Below are 22,775 nucleotides of genomic sequence, written 5' to 3' on the forward strand. Positions count from 1 at the left end.
AATGTGTTATTAAATATAAGCTTAGCCCAGATTCCCCCTTAAATGCATGTTTAGTCAGGTTGTTTGGTAATTAGATGTTACATGTGTGTCGGCAGGTGTAGCATGCTGTTCAATGTTCATACAGTGCTGGTGTGCCGAGAGGTGGTTTTCTTCTTCTTCTTCCTTCCCCCCTCCCTGCCCAGCGCTCTGAGAGTGTCGGTCGGCGAGACGTGTCGGCAGCCGATTGGTGGAGGGCAGCTGCAATCTCGAGCGATGGACCAATCACAGATCCCCGGGGGAGTGTCCAGAAAAGCGAGCGCCGGGAAGGCAAGAGAGTAACTGCCTGAGTGAGGAGTTGCGATCTGCTGTATAAGGGACGGCTGTGTCAGTCGGGCGATCGGCAGTAAGAGGAACTGCATGAGGGTTTTTGCGATCGGCTTTCATGAAAAGGCCGCCCCGAAAGGCAAGAGGAACTGGATGAGGTCAGTCTGTCTTCTGCTGGATGAGAAATGGCTAGTGGGAGTCCGCGATCGGCTGTAAAAAGAAACTGGCTGCTTGGTGAGTCTGGGATCGGCTTTCGTGAGAAGAGCGAGCCCCATGAAGGCAGGAGGAACTGCATGAGGGGAGTCGGCGATCGACTTTTATGGGGAGGTCATCAACAGGTTCATCCGGAGTCCAGTGACGGAGCTTCTGACTGTCCCTAGAATGGCACGGCTCGACACGTCTTTCCATCCCGCCGATCCCCCAACACCCCGATTTGGCCCAATCTGGTGAACAGGCCAGGCCTGCATTTGTATGCTGGACCTTGTGAACAGCCAGCTGGAGCACACTCTGGATCTTCCGCTCTCGTGCCGTCGACCTTACGGGGGCTGAACGCGCTGACGCGAGTGCACAAGCGGTGCCGGGAGAAGGAGTATGAGCGCCATTTTTGCCACGCTGCATGATCGAGCTGGGTGCTCGAATCCATTGACATCGGCTTGTCACGAGCCGCATTCGTGCCTTTGACATTTTCCCCTCGTCCATGAGGCATCACCAAGTACTCTGTGTCTTGTCTGCATGTTGTCTCAGGTTTATCTCGCTCAGGTTCCCTTCGAAACCCGTAATCGATAGCTCCCAAGTTAAGAGTGGGTTAAAGATTAATTATAACGTGTGTGAATGTTTTGCTTGTGTCGTCTTCCCCGATATGTCCCCACTAAATCTGGCTGATTCATATGAAAGTTGCTGCTTTGAGTTTATTCGTGCCATGCTGAGGAACAATTTGCTCGATTGGTATTTAAAACCAAATGGTTACGGACTGGCAGACTTCGCTCAGTCTCTGACAAATCCAGTCTGCAACCGGGGTCTATTTCCCCAACTGGCAAGGCACAGGTGTACGTTGTTATCGTGATCCGAGGCATGTGCCGAACTGGCCGGCGTCATAACCACGGAGAGGGCGGTGCTGTTAAGTGACGCCGAATCTTCAACATTTGGCTATCAAGAGTAGGGTGCGAAGCCCCCCCCCCACCACCGAATCCTTTACAATATATGTGTGTGTGTGTGTGTGTGTGTGTGTGTGTGTGTGTGTGTGTGTGTGTGTGTGTGTGTGTGTGTGTGTGTGTGTGTGTGTGTGTGTGTGTGTGTATATAACTGATGAGGATTGATGGATTGATGTAAGGGCCACATCGGCCATTTTGGAGTTAATGCCATATTGCACTATTTTAACCCTTCCCCTATCATATTATGAAAAAATGTCGCTTACATTACTCCTCCTCGCCGGGCCTCATATATATGTATATATATATATATATATATATATATATATATATATATATATATATATATATATATACATATACATATATGTATATATCTGTATGTGTATATATTTAAGTATCCTTCTTCACCACATCCATCTTCACCTTCTTCACCACATCCAACCTCGTCGATCTGAGTCTTAGTCTTACTGTCACGGCCACTACCCTGTGATCCGTCCCAAGAGAGGAAAAAGTTCCATATGCTTCACGGTTAGTGATGCGTTTACGCCACTTGCGCATCAGGATGTAGTCAATCTGATGCGTGGTCTTGTTTGGTGACATCCAGGTCCATAATTTCCCTCTTCTCTTCTGAAACAGCATGTTAGTGGCCAATAGCTGATAATCCTCCATCACATCCAGCAACCGCCTACCATTATCATTTGTCTGCTGGGTGAATGGAACGTTATCCGGGCCAAGGTGTGCATTAATGTCACCGAGTATAGCCAGGAAGTGATGTCGAGGGAGAGCTTCAATCGTTTGCCGGAGGTTATTGTAAAACTCAGTTTTGTCGGTGCTGTCTGCGTATTCGCATGGTGCATATACGACGATTACTGTAAATTCAGGGTTTCCCTGAAAGGAAGCCTTAACCACCTGGTCCGAAATGCGATCCACTCCAATTAGGGCCTTCTGAGATACCCTGCCAATGACGATCCCCACCCCTCCTATTGCTGCTTGCACTGTATTCCTCCATGCTGATGCCAGGTGCAGTTCAAACCCAAGACCAGCGCTGAAGCGGTTCACATCATCTCTCTGTTCCACCTTACGCACCTGTCTGTGTTCCTGAACCCCATATATCTCCACACTCTGCTTCTTCATATTCCAAGCCAGTTCCTCAGTCTTCAACCGAGAGTCCTCGTCTATGATCTTCGGCACTGTGAGATTCTGGATGTTGAAAGTGGCTATCTTGAGGGACTGTTTACACTTCAATATTGCCATGGGCTTCTTGCATCTGTCAGCCATACCCCTCCCAAGAGGGTTTAACGATACGCCCTAATCATGTAAGACTGGCGAACTTGCACGAATCCCCGCAGCATCAGAGCTCCTGTGGACTCTGGCCGCTGGAAGTATAGGGTTTGGTAGGTCGTTTGAATTCATGGTTCCATTCAAAGCTAAATACGAGCGAGAGTCGCTACTCCTCCAGCCGAAACCAGGAGCCGAAGCCACCTGCTACTCAGGCTGAAACAGGGTTTCCCCCTTCACAGCCCATATGGATGCAAGCCTGGGTATCTTCCCCGTAGGGAGCCTGGCCGGTCAGACAGAAAAAAGATGAACCTCCCCAAAAAATTAAGACATTAAGTACAGTAATATTAGTCTCAAACAAATTAGACAAATTAGTCTCAAACTCCAATGCTTTGTTGGAGATCCCTCATTCCGCAACCCTTACCTCCATTGTATGCCTTTGTGATGGCTATCACACGCCCTGGCGATGTTTTGTCAGCATTGACTTGAGAGGCATTGGCTCCATTCATTTCCCACAGAATCGTTCTTGCGTCCCTCGAACCAGCCGAATGCTCACTCTCCTTAAGTGGTGGCAAGTGAGATCTGATTCTGATGACAGCCGGAAGCTCCAATTGAATGGACTCGCTGCAGAAACCTGAATTGGCGGGGCTAGGGAGGCGGAACGCCAATCTATTCACAAGCCCCGCCCGGTGATGTGCACATTCTCGAAGTTTCCAGGCCAGTCTCATGTACGAGCGAACCCTGGAGCGTTTGCTCTCTCTTTGAACAGTCGTTTGAACTCTCTATGGTCATTTGTTTGCTCTTTTTCAATGGGTGCCGGGCACTTTGTTCCCTGAGGCATAGCATTGTTTGTTTGCTCTTTTTCAATGGGTGCCGGGCACCGTTCCCTGAGGTCACGCTGCTGGTTCTTGGCGCTTTCACCCTTTGTTTTTTACCTCACTAACTGTCATCACGAGCGAGGGGTCGAGGCTGTGAGGGGGCGTGCAGAGCCAAGCCTATTAATAGGACAAAAACAAAGCTACACTACAGACACATCTTGTGGGATCTTACACTTCCGCTATCCAGTATATAATTATTAACATAAGAATCCCATACGTTAAATAGATGATTCTATTCTTTTGTATAAAGATTAAAGATTTTTTTGGAAGGCCAGTCTGTTTTGGGGAACAGGGGTGTTTTTACTTATCAGACTGGTAACCTTCCAAAACAGTCAAGAGATCTAAGGTGTTTCAAATGTAAATATATATTATTTATAATAGATACATGTTCGAGCACATAGATGTTATAATCATGTTGTCTTTGAATACATTTCCCATGTTAGGGTGATAACAATACATTGTGCTTTATGCTAAAAAAAACTTTTACTCTTTTAAGTTAAATATCAATCAAGTTTAATTGGCAATTTGTTTTATATCTTTTTATCACCCTTAAATCCACTATGCTAATTTTGGAGAAATTTGCATCCACAACATCGCCCCGGTTAACGTCCCAGTTTCCTTATTAAGTCGCTGATGTATTGAGAATATACTCGTTCAAAGTCGTTCACCGTTTTGTTATAAAGTCATTTTACGTCTAAGTTGGTACCAAACTAATCGTTTTCCTCATTTTAATAAAGAAAGTTATCGTCATTTATTAATAGTCATTTTAATAAAGAAAGTTATTTTAATAAAGAAATTTTAATATTTTTTTATTTTTTTTTAATAAAGTTCTAATAAAGAAATTTTTTTATTTTTTTTATTTTTTATTTTTAATAAAGATTCATTTTAATAAAGAAAGTTATTAAAGCAGGTTTTTATTGAGGTGGAAGAAGCTGACGTCACACAATCTCTGCAATCACACGGAGAAGATTTGAAGCAATGAGAGATGAGAAAATAGCAACTTGAGATGATGATATTCAATTGTTTGTTTAAAATTCTTTTAAACTGATACTCTATATTTAAATAATGTCTTTTGTCTGAGGATAAAAACATTTGGGGAAATTGGATTCGCTTAAAGTCACGCGCTTGAAGTCCTTCGGCACAAGGAGCTTTCCCAGAACAACTGGCCGCTTGCAAAAGTTATGAAAATCTACCATCGTGACGATGGAAGAGTCTGCAAGGCCAACATCAAAGTTTGCATTGGAGGTACTCATCGGCGCTACCAGAGACCAATTTCAGAACTCGAGCTTCTGGAAAAGGCAACTCACTCCAAGCCGACGCACTCAAATTAGCAGTTGATGTTCTTGTGTGAACTTTGATTGTTTGTTATTCCATAAAAAATTATTGCATCAATTTATATGTGGGGAGTATAATGGTCCTTAGAATTATTTTATTAACATGATTCAAAACCTCCCTTGGAGACCGGCTGATTTACACAACTGTTTTGCATACGGTGCCTTTCGTAACGACATTTTGTTCATATAATAATTACCCCATACAGTCTTGAGAAGGAATGGTGGGAGCCAACTCTTCTGGTGGCAAATTTGTAATTGCATCTGTCTACACGCCAAGGTAAATATGTACAAATTAAACTTTGAAAAGTCTGCTATGGAGTACATTCATAAGCCTTTTCAAAGTAGCTTTTATTCTCGTTCTGTTTTCATAACTGTCAAGGCTAATAAAGATGCCAGAATATATCACTAAAGTATAAATCGGGAGATCGTTACAACGCCAAAATGTACGTCTAAAGTCTAAATCAGGAGACCAAATACCAAGATCTCATAAATGAACTGAAGAGATCCTGGAAGTTGAAGAGATCAGAAATTGTACCAGTGATCATTGGAGCAATGGGAATGATGAAGAAGAACCTTACAAATATCTGAAAAAAACATCCTTGGGAATATTACGACAAACGAACTGCAGTTGAAAGCTGTCCGGGGCTCAGTAACGATCCTTAAAAGAGCCCTCGGACCAAAACTTTGAGAACAAAACTTCACACCTTGGTACCTGATTCATGACTGCCCTTATCTAAATGGAGGTGGATATTTCGACACCTGAGAGGACTCCGTTCCACCTCTGAAACCCATATTTGAAGATAACCAATGACACACAAACCGTGGCCAAATGCTGTTGTGGTAATCCAGTTTATAAACATACACACATGTGCAAATGTACACACACATAAAATACATAAAAATGACAAACACAAAGATTTATCTTTAAACAAGGTTCTTTAAAAGAGGAATTCAAGTGGAAAATTTGTGAAATTCAATTCAAAAATATATCAAGCCACGGAACACAAATGTTTGTCTGTGCCTTCACAGCGAGAACAAACATGGCGAACACGAGGTCCATGGACCCTCTTTTGTTTTTTTCAATATGTATCGATGTCGAAGTGAGCGGTGGATTATGAAAGCAGATCACACAAAAAGGTTAAACAAAGCGATGTGCTGTAAAAATAAAATTTCACATTTTTAACGGATGTGACAACTCCCGAGGCACCAACCGCAGGGTACTGCAGGGCCCAACAAAGGCGGAAACATATGTTCAATTGATATGTGTTAGATTGAAAGCATGGGTGCTTTTACCAAAATGAACTAAGCAGCATTCAGAGCACTCGCCAAGTGGCTTAAGCACTCAAACAAAATGGTTGATACGGAATGGCTGGCTTGGCAAGCGATTAGTGATTGCCGATCCGTCATATTAAACATCTGGAAATGCCGAAATGTCAAACCATGTCCAAAATTCAACAAATGAACACTTTTGTTAGCAGTTGGAACTGCTGCTAAGTTCAATTCTGAAGCATAAAATTTATAATTCGGCTTCGTTTAAGAGATTATCGAGGTGATGGCATGTGCAAGAATGAAATAAAACCACGAACGCTGGTGTCCCCGGATGTTTATAAGCATTGCAATGTTTCAAGCAATTCGAAGGTATGAACATGAGGAATTCAATAATATGAGTGCGGAAAAGTGAAAAAAAATACTTTATCGAAAAATAAATCGTCGTGTGCTGTTCCAAATCGAGGCATTGTCGAGCAGGCCAAAAAAGAAGGCGAACTACGACCCCATCGAGGGAGAGTGAGGTGTCCGAGGATGTGCCTGAAAAAGGATATAATTAAATAAGGCCATTAATAATCTTCAAAAGGGATGTTTTAATTGACCCAAACACCTAGTTTTCATTCTTGCACAACCATGGAATTCTATTTGTATGCGTGCAAAGTTTTAGGCTGCTAGGTTTCATGGTTTTGGAGTTATGGAGGAGACACACATTTATGAGTAGAGATTGTGAAGATATCCGTGGCACTTAGTGAGAAGTATTTGAGCTTTTATTTCTCCATTGTTACAAGTCTGCATATCCCTTTATGTCTTTTTGTGTCTTTTAGACTGATTTAGTTAATTTTTGCTCCAGCTTTAAACATCAATCTTCTCGATGGTTTGTCTGATTCTGATGTACCATACTCTGTCACAGCATCGGTTATGCCAAAGCAGTTTCTTGGCAAGAGTTTTGTTTGGAATCCCCCTCCCATCCTCCCCATATACTTTCTCAACAATCCTCTTTAAGAAGTCCTTTCATTCAAGCTTCTGGGTCTCACAATCTGCCATGATATTTCTAGGGAAAGCCACATTTCCAACCTGGCCTCCAAAGCCTGTCGCCGACTGGGAATCCTCCGTCGTGCAAAGTCTTTCTTCAGCCCACTTGAGCTCCTGACCACATACAAAGCTTTCATCTGCAGCCTGATGGAGTACTGCTCTCCCCTCTGGGCTGGTGCTCCTGCCTCTCACCTTTCTCAGCTTCACACTATGAAAACCAAGGCATGTCGGATCAATGGTATGTCCTGTGTTGAGGCTGTCTTTGGGCCTCTCACTCTCTCACCACAGGCAGGTCGGTGGTCTTTCTGTCTTCTACCGTTTCCTCTCCCGTCTCACCACCCCCCCTCCTGCTCTGCCTGCTCCCCCCCCCCACAACCATATTTCCGCAGGGCGCTCAAGGTCCGCCAACAACCCCCTTCTGTTAAAACTACCAAAATCAGGAATCACTGCTCACCTTCTCTCTTTCATTCCTCTTTTTCCCTGCCTTTGGAATAATCTCCCTCACTTTGTTCAATCCCATTCTTCCCTCCAGGCCTTCAAAACAGCTGTTCCCCACCACCTCTTATCGTCCCCAATCCAAATCCTCGATCTTTTCTACCTCCGTTAATCCACCCCAAACCCACCTCCTTCAAATTCCCTGCTTTGCTTCCTGAAAGTCCCTATAATGTCCATCTTGTATACCCTGTGTACCCTGCCCATCCCTCTCCCTTCCACAGATTTGCTAATGTCTGTTCCCCACTGTTTGGTTTTCCCCTCTCCCGCCCCTCTTGTCTCCGGCCCCCCTTGGTGTGCGTTGTGTGTTGGCTGTCATCGGAGCCTCGACAATGTATACAAAAAAATAAAAAATGGTTACACTGGATGGTTTGCCATTGCCTTCCCCACAGTAGTTAGGGAAGGAATTTGTAATTTGTGCATGGCACCGGTGATAGCTCACCTCCTCTTTACGAAGGACAACATGGGATCTTTAACGTCCACCAACTCACGCCACCTGGCGGGATGTCCGATTTAACTTCCATCCCAGGGATGGCATAAAAATTGATGATTCACTCTGTTTTTTATTTATTTATACGTATGCAATGCTATTCGTATTCGTATGGCTGCCTGGCTGCATCATTTTTTGGGGGGTGTGGCTGTGTACGGTTGATGCAGTGCCCCTGTTACCAATAATCTGGCACTCATTTTGCCAACCTCGGAAGGATGACAGGCTGAGTCAACCCACCTCATGTTAATACAACGCAACAAAAGGGGATAAAACTCAAGACCCTAAGATATTCAGCCAGCTACCTTAACCATTAAGCCAAGACCAGGCCTATTCACCCTGTGAAACACCAAGATGACAGTTTGTAGCTGGGTCGGGATTCAAAACCAGGCGAGACAGCTCTGAGAAGCGAGTGTGCATACCTCTAGACCATCCTTCCAGCCTCCTCGATGATTTACTAAAGTCTAAATTACCCGACCCAACTTGATCAGGTGGGCGCGCGTGCGTGCGTGTGTCTCGAATGGAGATGTCAATTTAATGATGAAGTCAAGTGTTGTCGCCCTGTTGTATATACACCCATACACTTCTTCATTTTCACTTCAACACATTACAGTTGATACTTCTGGATACCCGGTTGCCTGTTTGCCTCGTTGCAATGGTCTTTCAATGACCCCACCATTTTTGGTTGATTGTCAATCCAAGTATTTGCTTTTGCACAACTGTTGCACCTTCATTAATAAACACTTCTTCCCACAAACGTCGCTTTGGAATGTTTTTTTTTTAAACCCTGAAAAAAACGACTCCGATTTGTGATGTCATCTGATGGGAATCTGGTGTTAATCTACTGATCAGGGGTCGTGATGAACTCTTGCAAAAGGTACATTCTGCAAACATGTTTTTTTTTAAAGTTTTGTATATTACATCAATTCACAAGCAATTTCATCTATTCTATCAAGTCCTTCAGCAATGAATGGTAGAATTGTGAATGTTGGCACACTTTGAGGATACAGATCATACCTTGTGTTGTGGACTTTGCTCCATAACCACTACCAGGTGTGGTTTGCAAGTCTGAAGTTCATCCTGAACGTATTTTTAGCATCAGCTCTGGTTACGTCCATATCCAAGACGAGACTAAAACCCGGGAGTAGTCATAACAAAGGTTTGGTGACAATGGTTTCTGTAAGGAAAAGGGTTCACTTTTTGTTGGCATGTGCTGCGAGTTTGTGTACCCTTGGACTCCTCGTCGTGTCCATGGGACTTCAGGAATGGATAATGTTGAAGAGCCAATGTCCCATCGCATCTTCGATTGCAACTTACTTCAAGTCTACCTACGGACTGTTTTCTGGAATGGCGCCGGCTCTTTGCCTGATCCAAGCGCCATCATTTTATTCAGGTATGTTGTGAAGGTATACAAGGTGAATATTTATGTTCATATTTGTACTAAAGAAGCCTGGTGTTGGCTTAGTGGTTAGGGTGGCGGCTTGGGATCCCAGGGTCCTGAGTTCAAGCCCCGTGGGCTGCTGAATTAACACCAGGGGGTTGACTCAGCCTGTCATCCTTCCGAGGTCGGCGAAATGAGTGCCAGTGTACTGGTCCCGGTGTATGCCCAAAGTTAGAATAGGTGTACCATATCCCTGTGTGTCGTAAGAGGCGACCAGGGTTGACGTCAGGAAGGGCATCCGACCATAAAACATTGCCTCAAGAAAAAGCCAAACCCCTGCACAACAGGGAAAAATGGCTGTAAAAACGGTCATATATATATACATATATATATATATATATATATATATATATATATATATATATATATATATATATATATATATATATATATATATATATATATTTGTACTAAAGGAATCTTTTCATCAAACCATTTACCTGTGCTGTCATATCAGAATCACGATGGTGATGGTTTGCTGAAGGATACTCTGACTGCTTTGTGTAACATCATCTCGTCATTCATATACAACCACATGGTAATGGTGGTGAATTGCACCCTTCAGTTTACTGAGGAAACACAAACCTTAAGTATTTCTAATTTCATTTTATATCTTTTACTAAGTTGGTTCAGAATCATCCACATATTGAACTGGATGGTATTCATACAATACTTACACCATGCAGTCTTCAGAAGGACTTGGCAGCAAATTTGAAATTAAAAAAAATTAACTTCAAATCAAATGGAAGACCAAATAAAATAGGTACTGCATTTGAGTCATAAGAAGGAACCCAGACAAGCAAAAAGCAAAGATGAAATCATCAGGAGGAACGTGGATAGGATTCGAGTTTCAGCTGCTACTCCTCAACCCTCAGACCCATCCAGGTGCAGCCAACTGAGCCTTGTTCAAAAAAAAAAAATCATGAAGAACACAGATTCAAAAAAGTAAATAATTCTGGCTGCCAGACCATGCGTCCGATCAGGTTGAAATTTAAAACGCATATTCCCCATCAAAACTAGATCATAATTTTGAGGTTTCGCTTTGATTGATGCAGCGGTTCAAGAGAGAATATTTTAAATATTTTCCTTCAATCCAATGTGGCTGCCAAACCATGGAACCCATCAATTATTTCTGAACTCACTGATATCCCCAAGGCTTGGAGAACATGTATGTGAAGTTTCCGCTCATTCTGTCTGGCCGTTCTGGAGAAGAAAATTTTAAGGTTTTCGGGTAAATCCAATACGGCTGCCAAATCATGTGACCTATGACATCATAGATGGGGAGCTTTGTGTTCTTCATGGATATGTGGTCATTCCTGTAAAGTTTCTCCTCGATCTATTCAGTCGTTTCGGAGAAGATTTTTGAAGGTTTTTTTTTTAATATGGCTACTGAACTGTGTGACTGATGTAATTTTGTTTTTTTGCTGTTGACCAATTTATCACAAGATGACATTCAAAAATTTCATACTGATCGGATGTAGTGTTCTGCGTATGCAATTATGATGTTATAATGAGGACACCTGTGACATCATTAAAAAAAAAAAATCACACTTATTTCCTATGGAGAGAACGTGACATATGCCAAGTTTCATTTTTTTCCATGGGACGGTTTTGGAGATACAGAGGTCAAATATTTCTCCTTTTTTTCCAACATGGCTGCCACACCACGTGACCTATGACATCATAATTATCATTGAAACATAATACATGAGTAGTCACACTATGCAGAAAAAGTATCAAATATGGCTTTTGGAGAAATATCACACTATCAGGATATCTGAACACAGTACTGTAGTACACACAGGAAGTGGTGTCTTTTTAAAGATTGTTGTGCAAAGTGTACCTGTGAATGTTCACCTCTTTACCAAGTACATGTACATTGCTTTGCTGTAAATGTGTACGTGCAGCACACTACCAATACATTTTACCTTATTGGAGATTTTATAGGCAATCAATTTCAATATTTACTCTTCCTTTCGCCCTGTACTGAAGCCTTACAGACTTTTGATCTTCCTTCTGTTGCAAGGTGTGACTTGTAAAATTTCCAGTGAGGGGGATAAAACTGACAGACATCATGGAGTGTTTTTTGTGTTATTTCTGTCTTGTAAGTTGTAAAAGTGAAACATGACAATAGTGACATAAAGCTAAAAAGTCACATTGCAATTTAAATTCACAGCTAATAGCAGCAATGCCAGGTCCCTCCTCCCACCCCTTTTCCTCCCTGCTCCCACCCCTTCCCCTCCATCATCCCACCCCACCCTCCTCTCACCCTCCCTCATCCAACTCGACCTCTCCTCCCATACCCCCTCCCTCTGCCACCTCCCATACTCCCTTCCTCTGCACTCCCACCCCTACCCTTCCCTCCTCCACACTCCCACCCCCACCCTTCCCTCCCCACACTCCCACCCCCACCCTTCCCTCCCCACACTCCCACCCCCCATCCTGTCCCCTCCCTCCTCCCACCCTATCCCTTCCTTGCATCGTCCCACCCCTTTCCCTTCTTCTTCCCACCTCCACCCTTCCCCTCCCTCCTCCCACAAAGGAATTTGCACAGGGTTTTTAACCACGTTTGGGAAAAAGGAATAATTAAAGTAAAAACCCACTTTTGATTCCCACCAACCTCCAACATGCCTCGTCATCTTTCTAAACTTACCATGTGTTGTGTCAAAATCTGCCCTTTGACAGACTAATTCCTCGATTATGAACGAAAGAAGTCGTGGTCTTGATGTTTATTCTCGTCGCCATGTCGTGAAGCTGAGGTGTGCTCAGTTACCAAGTTTATTGTAAAGTGCTCACCAAGTAGCTTAAGCACTCAAGCAAGCACTCCAACAAAACCGTTGATAAGGAACGGCTGGCTTAGCAAGCACGAGCTAAATGCTTGGGAACTGAACACACCCCTTGACATCTCAACAGCATCAAGGATATGGAACAAACAGGTGGATTTAGATTTTTGGGGGACCTGAGCACAAAAAAATATTTGGGCCCCAAAAAAGAGGACTCCGTGTTATTTTTGCCTGAAAAGGGCCAAAAAAAGAGGATTCCATGTCATTTCAGCTCAAAGCCCCAAAAAGAGGACACTGTTATTTTCGCCCAAAAAGGCCGAAAAAAGAGGACTCTGTTATTTTCGCACTCGCTTAGCCGATGTTGCTTTCGACTCGACTGCAAAAAAAATCTGGGGGAATTCCAATGTTTTATTGCCTTTCCCTCCATTGGAAAAAGAATTGCGATATTTCGGTGTTCTCTTACTCATCAGCTTGCTGTCGCTTGCCAAGGCAGGGAAAGGCATTGGTAACGAGACGACCGTTGAACATGTTGGGTTCCCATTGTGACAGCGGTTGATGAAAAAAAAATCATTTCAAGAAAAAAAAAAGATAGCTCCAGCGAACTATACCTCTGAGGTTGTTTGCATTAATCAAATACTCCCGTAGAGTACTTGACTGAATTGGGAATTGGTTTTTTAATAAATTTTTGTTGCCCGATTTGAACAAAACTTGATACTGCACACCGCAGGAGAATGGTGAGTAAGGTGACCCTAAATTCTTTGCGCTATCGTGTACCGTTTTGGCTGTATTTCGGGAACATACCTTCATACAAGATGAGGGTTTCAGTAATATATAGCTTGAACACAACTCAGCACGATGACCCTTTTCTGGTACTGCCGCTTGTGTAATGAAAAAAGTTAATTTCGGGTTATTTTGAACCCTTCCCCCCAATTGTTGAGCTATTTTCGCTTTTTAGCACCGTTGGGGTCGTTTCGTTTCATCCTCAGGACAGGTGCTCTGATTTTAAAAACCACAATGTTCCACGTGCGCAAGACCTCATCCCTTTACTAATGAAGGGTTGTTTCGTGATCGTACAATAAATTGTCATGTGGATTTGCTGAACAATATCGATATGTTTGACATCAGGAATGATACAAGTTGATATGTTTTGTCAGCAAAGTGAGTACCGTCCCTCGGGGGCCCCTTCTCGAAAGATTGTGAACCACGATCAGTCATGTGGGCCCCATGCAATTGCATGGGTTGCATGGCCGTCACACTGCCTCTGCCAGGGTCTACATTGAGCTCGGGGCCCACCTTTGGCATGGGGCCTGCGTGTCTGTGCATTAATCCACCACTGGGAACAGATTACCAATCCGTAACAGTTGGGCTGTCACCAAATGCGATTTGTCTTCCACTTAAGTTCCTTAAATATCGAATAGATTATATCTGGTTTGGATGTGAGATCGCCGGCGTATTTAATAAACTCCGGCCCATTCGCAGCTAAACTTTATGCATTTCATTGGATAATTTTCATTAATCCGCAGGGGAATCCAGGGACTGTTTGGAGTCTGACCCTCTGTGTTTTTGGCCTGATTGACTGAATATTTTATGTCATCCTGGGAGAAAAGTCCACCCAGCCCAAATGTCTGAGGGCTGCAGAAGAAATAATATTGATTTTCTCCGATCTGTTTCTTGCTTGAGCTGTACGGTTTACTACTTTGGTGATAAAACCAATGAACCACATTTTTGTAATATTTGTATCCACGTTGGTGATTGCACTCTCAGTTTGGCATTCTATACGTTTCATCTCAGTCTGAACTCCCACCGATTTGGTTAGTACGTTAACTGGGCCCTCAGTTTTGATCTTGCTCCTAATCACGTTTACTGGGGTCTTAATTTTGGGGACCATCCAAATAGCCTCAGCGTAAGACAGTTTCCTCTGCATCTACACCAGTTCGATCTGGACAGCTCTTTGGAATTCGGGACATCCTCTGAAGGCTGCACTGTGGTCTCCACCATATTTAGCACAGGACATTTTTTCACTGGTGCAGCTTCCATATTCGTGTTCACCATTACATTTTCTGCAGCGCTGGTTGCCCCTACAGACTGGAGCAGTTTGACCGAACTTTTGGAACTTGTAACATCTTGAGGGGGGGCTGGAATGTATTCCTGTACAGTGAAGGCTTGATACCCCAGGAAAACTTTTGGGGGAAGGACTGGGTTGCCAAAAGACAAAACCACCAAGGTGGCGTTGAATTTGACCCCATCCCTGAGCGTGGTGAGACGGCGGGCATCAACAACTCCCACATCTGCGAAATTGCTCTTGATATCATCAATTTCCATGGAGGGGTCAATCCCATAAATGACTCCTCGACTCTTCCTTATATACCTCGGAATCTGACATGAGATCCGAACCCCACCAAAATACGAGGCTTTCATCACCGTCTCCTATTGAGCGACTGATTTGCACTCAATGAAAAGGTCGCTGGATCGGAGCTTTTTGGCACTGGACACGTCTCCGAATTCTTTTTTTAATCAGTGCAGCCATTTTCATTGGGTTGGCAGGGCTGAAGGGTATAGAGCCATCAGAGGCTGAAAATATGACCAATAGTTTGGCATGGTGCTTATCGGGGATAGAGAAGGCCTTAACCACTTTGGGAGGTTCCGACCCGTCGGTACTTTCCCACCGTAGTCTGCCTCTCTTCCTAGTTCGATTAACCGACCAAGATGAATCTTCATCATATTCGCCAGACACATTGATCATCCTAAATCACCTCCTCCCGGTACCCTGGAAGATTAACTTGGCTAATTGAGCTAAGAATCAATTGTGATACAAGCTAAACAGAATACAGAATACCGGAAAAAGCCGATGCACCCTCGATAATCAAAACCATCCTATAATGGCATCCACCCCAACTCCCTCGGCTGAAGACTCCGCCACCATACACACTATAGAGTAAGATTTTTTTTATGTTTAATTGAAACGCAGCAACGTAATGACGATGACGTGGTCAATTTTCATTGGTTAATTTCCTGTGCTTCGTCACATGCAGTTTTGTCAGATGATAACGGAAAAGTAGAATCCCATCCAATAAATTTTATACAGCCGAACAGCATGATCTGGATCCAGTGAAACCAAACTCCATTACATTTTTTAAAAATCATGTCACGACAATGTCCTGCTGATTTTATACAAGTTTTTCAAAATCAGTTCGTGCTCAAAAAACATGCAGCGTACACTTATTTTTAAATGTCAGAAGTTAAAACTTCACAAATTCAATCACCATTAATACAAAATATTTTGATTGAGGAGGGGATAAATTAATTCCCCTCCCCCCCCCATGGCAATTTCAAATGCAGAGCCAGGGATATACTTCCATCCACCCTCCCCCATTGGTCAAATTGCACCCTGTTCTGTTGTGTTGTCGATGTATGAAAGCAGAAAACAGTTCTGAACACATTACTGTAGTACACACAGAGTGTAGCATTTGTCGTAAAGCACGGTGAAGATAGTTTGAATGTTTACTGCATGTGTATTTTACAAAGTATTTATCTGCTATTTAAAGTGTAGATTTGTGATTTATTTTAAATGTAGCAGATTCCAGTGAATAATGGATCAGGAAAGAGGAGGTTGTATCCCATGACAAATAGGACAGGACCAAGGACCTGAAGAAATTCCACAAAATGTGACTGCAGGACTTCAGCTCTCCCCCCCCCCTCTCTCTCGCTCTGCCACCCCACCCTGACCCTCTCTCTGCCCCTCCCCCCTTTTAGCATATATGATTTCAGTGATAAACAGCATATACTTGTCAGATTAGTCCACATCATCTACATCCTCTTGGATCCAGCGATCAAAAACCCTTTTTGTGAACTCTGTGTACAACTCTTCCTTCTGAGTTAGCTTTTATTTTGGAGGAATGCACACTACCCTGTGAGCTATCCAGGCTGGATTGGAATCTTGACGCAGCTATAAGCCATCACCCTGGTGATTGTACGCAGGGTGAGGCATCCATGTGTGCACCATCTATCAGATGGATGCTAATCTGGAGGACCACTCAACCAGCACTTGTCGTCGGTTGTTAAAGATCCCACAGAGTCTTTTCCGAAGAGTCAGTGAATTATCGCTGGTACCCTGAACCTGGCCAGCCAGATTGTGAAGGAGGTGTCGAATATGCCCATGAGTTGACTCCACAAGAACGTGGAAATAAATTGGGGGAAATATAGAAGAGAAAGAAGACAGAAGTTTCTTTCTGAATTGTCTTTAAGACGGTGGAACTCACTGCTTTAACCTCTTCAGTCAATGACATGTCTGTCCCATAGCTTAATGTTTTCAATCTTGGTGAAGTATTGGGAAGAATTGAAAAATGTATTGGTGGACTTCATTTGCACTTATCATCTGCTTCGTCATGAAATTTACAAAGTTTCTGGTTGTCTTCTTCACAGAAGTTTTCTTCAACAGCCAGGTGCTTCCTTGGTACTTGATGGCATTGTTACCCAGTATGCAATGCACAAAGCGGCTTTAACCGATTGGTTCACTTTGTCAGTTTATGATTGAGGAACTACTTCATTTCAATTGAATGTTATAATTTGAACATGAATCGGAACAGTTTCATTTTACTTTGGCTCTGAATTTGGCAAATTGTATGGCATGTCATCCCGATCGTGCACGCGCATGGAGTAAGGTGATTGTTTCTTACTCTCTCTCTCTCTCTCTCTCTGCCTGTCTGACACTCAAACAAAATTGAAAATCATTCCAAACAGGAAACTTACTGTTTTCAGGGACGTCATAAAGGACACAAACAACAGGCACAAATAACTCATGTAATGTGTTGGATAGGGAGGTGGAATCTACCCGGCATTAACGGCGGTAAACTTCCGGAAAAAAGTTTTGTTTTTTTTCTACAACCTTGAGTACATTTTATTTAAACTTAAATTTAAATATATGCTTGGATACTGTCGAACACAAATTGCCTTCTTGCCACATCCTGAAGCTTCCAGTTTAGCACGAGTTGGACAAAATATTACACCATTTTACACCATCTCAACCAATCAAATTTTCCGCTCGCACTCTCAGCGTTGGGGAATATTGAGATTCAAATAAAATTGTGGCTCATCTGGAACATGGATCGTGTTCGGAAACATAATAAGCAAGAGTTTTAAAATCTTTTCCCATGTCCTTTTTCTCAAGACTGCGAATGGTGTGAGGTGTTCAGCGAACTCTCCAGGTTGAATTTTGAAATCAAACAAACCCTGTATATTTACATAGTTCTGTAGACCTTTTTACTTTTTCAGTTGTGCAGAACCTCCACAATGTCTCGCATGTACTTTGAATATATTTACATAGTTCTGTAGACCTTTTTACTTTTTCAGTTGTGCAGAACCTCCACAATGACTCGCATGTACTTTGAATATTAACTTTGTTCTGTAAACCTTTTACTTTTTCAGTTGTGCAGAACCTCAACAATGACTCACATGTACTTTGAATATCAACTTTGTTCTGTAGACCTTTTACTTTTTCAGTTGTGCAGAACCTCAACAATGACTCACATGTACTTTGAATATTAACTTTGTTCTGTAAACCTTTTATTTTTTCAGTTGTGCAGAACCTCCACAATGACTCACATGTACTTTGAATATTAACTTTGTTACTCCGTCGCTCTCACTTACACCTTTTAATTGCTGTAGTAATCTTTTTTTTCCCCTTGCTTCCTGGCAGTCCCTTCCACGTTGTTCAAGGATGGGTCCAAAACGAACCAGGGCTTATACGTCACTGTGCTTGTTCTACTCGCCTTGGGCATTCTATCAGCTTTGTTTGCTTCTGTGCTCTCCTTTTACAATGGAGTCACAAACCCATATGTCACATTACATGGTCCAAGAGGTCTTTATGTCTGGAACTCCATTTGCTGTAAGTAATTTTTCTTCAACCTGTGCTACGTTTTTGCAATAAATGTTGTAGTTGATGAATCGTTGACAGACCTGATGATTGTGGTTCCTCATCTACTCAGGAAATCCCTTGATTTTATTTTGACAGAGAAAACGTTGAAAATAAGAGGGATGATATATCTATACTTATAAAAGTATGTGTGTGTGTGTGTGTGTGTGTGTGTGTGTGTGTGTGTGTGTGTGTGTGTGTGTGTGTGTGTGTGTGTGTGTGTGTGTGTGTGTGTGTGTGTGTGTGTGTGTGTGTGTGTGTGTGTGCGCGTGTGCGTCCGTCCACATCTGGGGTTTGAGAGTGATGAAGTGCCCTGTAGATTTTTGAAAATTAAGAACTTAACCTGGGTATACAAGGATACAATTATTTAAAGCATATCGATAGGTTTCTTGGACATCGAGTTTCTCTTTAGCAAAACATAAAGATTTCTAAGATCAGCATTTCGAACACATTGCTCAAGTATAACATCATGACACAGAGGTAGCGCCGTGATTGCACTTACATTTGAGCGAATCAGGCATGGGTTCAATTCTCATCCTACTGACAGAATAGCTGCTTCACAACGAGGGTCTTGCATTACGGTGATGCTGTTCCTTGGATGGACATTTGGTCGGGTGTCCAGTTTGCTAGTATGAGTTGGTGGACGTTGAATATCCTTAGGTTTCTTTTGTGAAGAGTAGGCGACTTTTCTTTGTCACTGTGATTTGGGGAGGAATTAGCGTTTTGTTCAGATTCAATGGAATGCCAGGCCTGACTGGTTTGTTCATGAAAGACATGAGCCAAAAACGAACTCGGGCAAACCCCACAAGATGGGTTATTTGGGGCTGTTGAATAAGTAGTAGTCGTAATGGCAGTGGTTGTGATTGCGGTGGTGGTGGTGTCTCATGAGTGATTTTCCTTTGTCCCAAGAGTCCATCGAGATTCTCTTTTTTTCCTTCTGCAGCTATCTGTCTCTGAAAAGGAGATGTACAAACATAGTTCGGAGATGTACAAATGTAGTAATCAAAATTGACAACTACATTTGGAGAGTACTTTTAAATAAGTTACAGTTGATACATGAGGGCACAGTTGACAAAGGAGCACACTGTGTGGGATGTGGGGATTTGAACCTGGGATTACAGTCGGATGAACTAAGTGTTCAGATAGAAATTCTAAACAGGCCAAAGCAGACAGTACAAATTTTTACAATTATTCAAAGTGCAGAAAATCACTTGATGATCCACTGAAATTGATTGTTTTGTGTTGCAGTTGTTTCCTGCCTTTTGGTGCTTATCCTTCATGCACTTAACGTACAATGTGCAGGCTTATCGGGCGTGTTTGCGTTGTCCATGAAGAACAACACCACTGAAGAACTTCGGTTGGAGAACACCTTCCTGGTGTGCTACTGGCTCGTTTTGGCGGCCATGCTCACCTGCCTCATACCCATCGGGCTAACCTATTTCTACTATCATTTGAAACGCCGAGAGGTCAAACTGATGCAATTTACAAACCCAGCAGTAACAAAGGACATCATGATGTATTGAAATGAGTCACGTGCCTGGACTGCTCATTGTGATGACGTCACATTTGTAATATCTATATTAATATTTCGGCACGCCCCTTTCTTTGTTCCACCATCAGATTTTTTGTTACTGCATGAAATGAAACAAGATTTGGCACATATACTAATGATATTATTGTCTTCCTTAAAAGGCCCCTCAAAATTCGTTTTGATGCATTTTCACAAACTCCAACGGATTCCATTCAAATTCGGTACGATTATGGCTTTTGGTCCAACTTAGGTCATTGGCTATAAATTTTTTCCATAACACTTCCGATATTCGAAAAAATCGATAAATCGATATCCCTTATGGGATTTTCCATTCAAATCCACTCAAGTTTAAGGCCGACCGGGGACGCAAATTTCCACTTTGCCCCGGGCGCTGTTTACCTCCGCTACGCCAAGCTGTTAAGGTTAGGGTTAGGGTTTGGGTTAGGGTTAGGGTTAGCTACCCTAACACTAACCCTAACCCTAACAACCCTAACAGATAACCATAACCCTAACAGCTAACCTTAACCGCTAACCCTAACCCTAACTGCAACCCTAACCCTAACCGCTAACCCCTAACCGCTAACCCCTAACCGCTATTCAGGAAATTTGCAAGAAAGCCCGGGCAACACCGGGCTTTATTGCTAGCCCGAGCAACGCCGGGCATTACTACTAGTAGAGTAATAACTGCTTTGGAAATTGTTTCGGTTTTGCTGAATTCAGTGGTGTCGATACACACCAAAGTTAAATTTATCTGTGCTTTTATTTCGATGATTTTTTTACCAATCAAATGTCTATTTCCATCTTCATAGTTTACTTTCATGGATTATCTTGTTCAATAAAAGATATGAAGTCGTTTCTCGATGCTTTGCACGTCCAATACGAGCATCATGAGACATCATTGTACAATTATATACAGAAACGACAGGGCCATCACGAAGTGGTCTACATTACGTGACGTCACATCTGTGGGGCAAAGACTTACAAGGAAATAAATGACTTCATTGGAAACTGCCCAATGACAAATTTCCATGACGTCACAACTTCGGAGCAAAGATTCATAAGGAAGTGACGTCATGGAAAACTCATCCTTTGGTCGTTTTTAATCCGGGGTGAAGCATCCTAAAGCCAGTGCTCAGATGGGAACAACAAAAAATATATTGTTTTGGTTATCTGCCTGTTGTGATGGGGTTGGTTGCTGCGTCCCCTCATCCCGAAATTGTCAGTTCACAAGGTCAACAACTCTGAGATATCGGTGCAGCTGGAAAACTTGTAATGGAGGCTTTATCAGGGAATGTCCTTTTGTTCAAGCTAAATTTAATGTATTACTGCATTGTTCAGTGTCGTTCCATCATTTATCAATTTGAAGCAGGTTGACAACATTGAAGGGATAGGTTGCTGTTGTGAATCATTGATTTTGTGTTCTGACGAAGGCTTGTGAGGTATTTCGATGTGTCGTACTTAGTGCAATACTCATGTAAACTGTATTTTCTTGGCCAATAAAAATGAGCAGCCAGTCTTAGCTCATTTGTGTATAATATTAAGGCTCATGGAAGAGGATGTTATGGAGAGCAAAGAAACAAATGTGAGGCCACCTTTGGACACGACTACCAAGGGAATGTATGTACAGGTAAAGAGAGAGACGGAGGAGGGGAGGAAACCCCCTAACCTGCAAGTGAGAGGATTGGCTTGGGGAGGGTTCATGGGGTAGAAACGTTTGTGCTTTAAGACTTGAGGGAGGGGTGATCTGATGTGGTAGTGCACCACCTGATGGAAGCCCTGGAGGGCAGAATGGGATTGAATAGACTCAGAAAGGCAGTTTCTCAAACTGGAAAATGTATTCTTCAAAATAAAAATGTGACAAATCAACGATATCTTCTTAATTTTGTCACTTCTTTATCACACATCGTCATCCTTTTGTTTATTGTTTAATGTCTGCGCTCAAACCCTTTGATCAGTTTTAACTTTCCATTTTCCTCTTGGTCCAGGTTAGCCCAGACTCATCCAAGTCAACGAGTCAGGAGTGTGTTTTATCGACCGATCCGGTCCCTTGCGTGTAATGTCACATCAAGCTCAGCGAAATGGTTCGGACCGAAAAATATGATTTCAGGATGTCACAAATTACCTGCTTGTCTGTGTACTGTCAGAGGTTAACGTTGGCACACCTCGGACTTGATATAGGGTGCACTGGTTTGTAATACATGATTGTGTAATGTTTGTGAATGTGAGCTGTGTTTTTTAAAAGTTGTGTGGAAAATAGCAACAGGTCAGAACTTTGGGTTCAATCTTTGACTTATGGACCGAATGATCGTTGAGCTATGAGGATTTTCTGGATACTTCTGGATTTAGAATTGCCCAGAAGACATGAGCTGCTCATAGAAAGAGGAACCTTTGCAGAGGTTCCTTCTTGTGGGGTATAAATGGGAAGGAAAAAGGGAGGACAGAGGGCTCCAGAGTTGCTGGTGTGCTGTGCCAGGTCTGGTTTTGTGAAATAGACATACAGTGCAGTGGCCTGTAAAACTATTCACCCCCTACTAATAATGCCACATTTAGATTAATGATGAATTACGTCGAAACAATTTTTCCAAATGAACTTTTTTTATTCATAACTGAAGAGATCAAACAAAACACTGTTGTAGTTGAAGCAGGTTATGTGTCAGAAATACCTGCAAAATACAAGTTCAAATCAAAATTCACTGTTTGTGAAAGTAACCAGCCTCTTCAGCTCCTTCGGTCAGTACCTGGTGGAAGAGGTTTTTGCAGCAATGACTGCTGTGAGTGTTTTGGGGTAGATTTCTACCAGCTTTGCACAGTGAGATGGTGAAATCTTTACTCATTCTTCCAATCAAAATTTCTCTAGTTCTGGCAAGTTTGATGGGAATTGTCGATGG

The 22,775-nt window shown here is 42.6% G+C and overlaps 2 protein-coding genes across 2 annotated transcripts; one reads left to right on the top strand and one right to left on the bottom strand.

The window, feature by feature from the left end:
* Positions 1-1,844: 1,844 nt before the first annotated feature.
* LOC147033816 (protein CFDP2-like) lies at positions 1,845-2,732 on the bottom strand. Its single transcript, XM_085846769.1, has one exon. The coding sequence runs from the start codon at positions 2,730-2,732 to the stop codon at positions 1,845-1,847; it is 888 nt and encodes a 295-aa protein (XP_085702895.1).
* A 6,552-nt stretch (positions 2,733-9,284) lies between these two features.
* On the top strand, positions 9,285-21,753 carry LOC147033817 (clarin-3-like). Its single transcript, XM_085871333.1, has 3 exons — positions 9,285-9,614; positions 18,141-18,329; positions 19,605-21,753. The coding sequence occupies exons 1-3, from the start codon at positions 9,392-9,394 to the stop codon at positions 19,877-19,879; spliced, it is 687 nt and encodes a 228-aa protein (XP_085727459.1). The 5' UTR covers positions 9,285-9,391; the 3' UTR covers positions 19,880-21,753.
* The last annotated feature ends 1,022 nt before the right edge of the window (positions 21,754-22,775 follow it).

This window comes from Eptatretus burgeri, chromosome 1 (assembly GCF_056783735.1).
Source record: "Eptatretus burgeri isolate ZD-2024b chromosome 1, Ebu_testis_v1, whole genome shotgun sequence".
Taxonomy (NCBI): domain Eukaryota; kingdom Metazoa; phylum Chordata; class Myxini; order Myxiniformes; family Myxinidae; genus Eptatretus; species Eptatretus burgeri.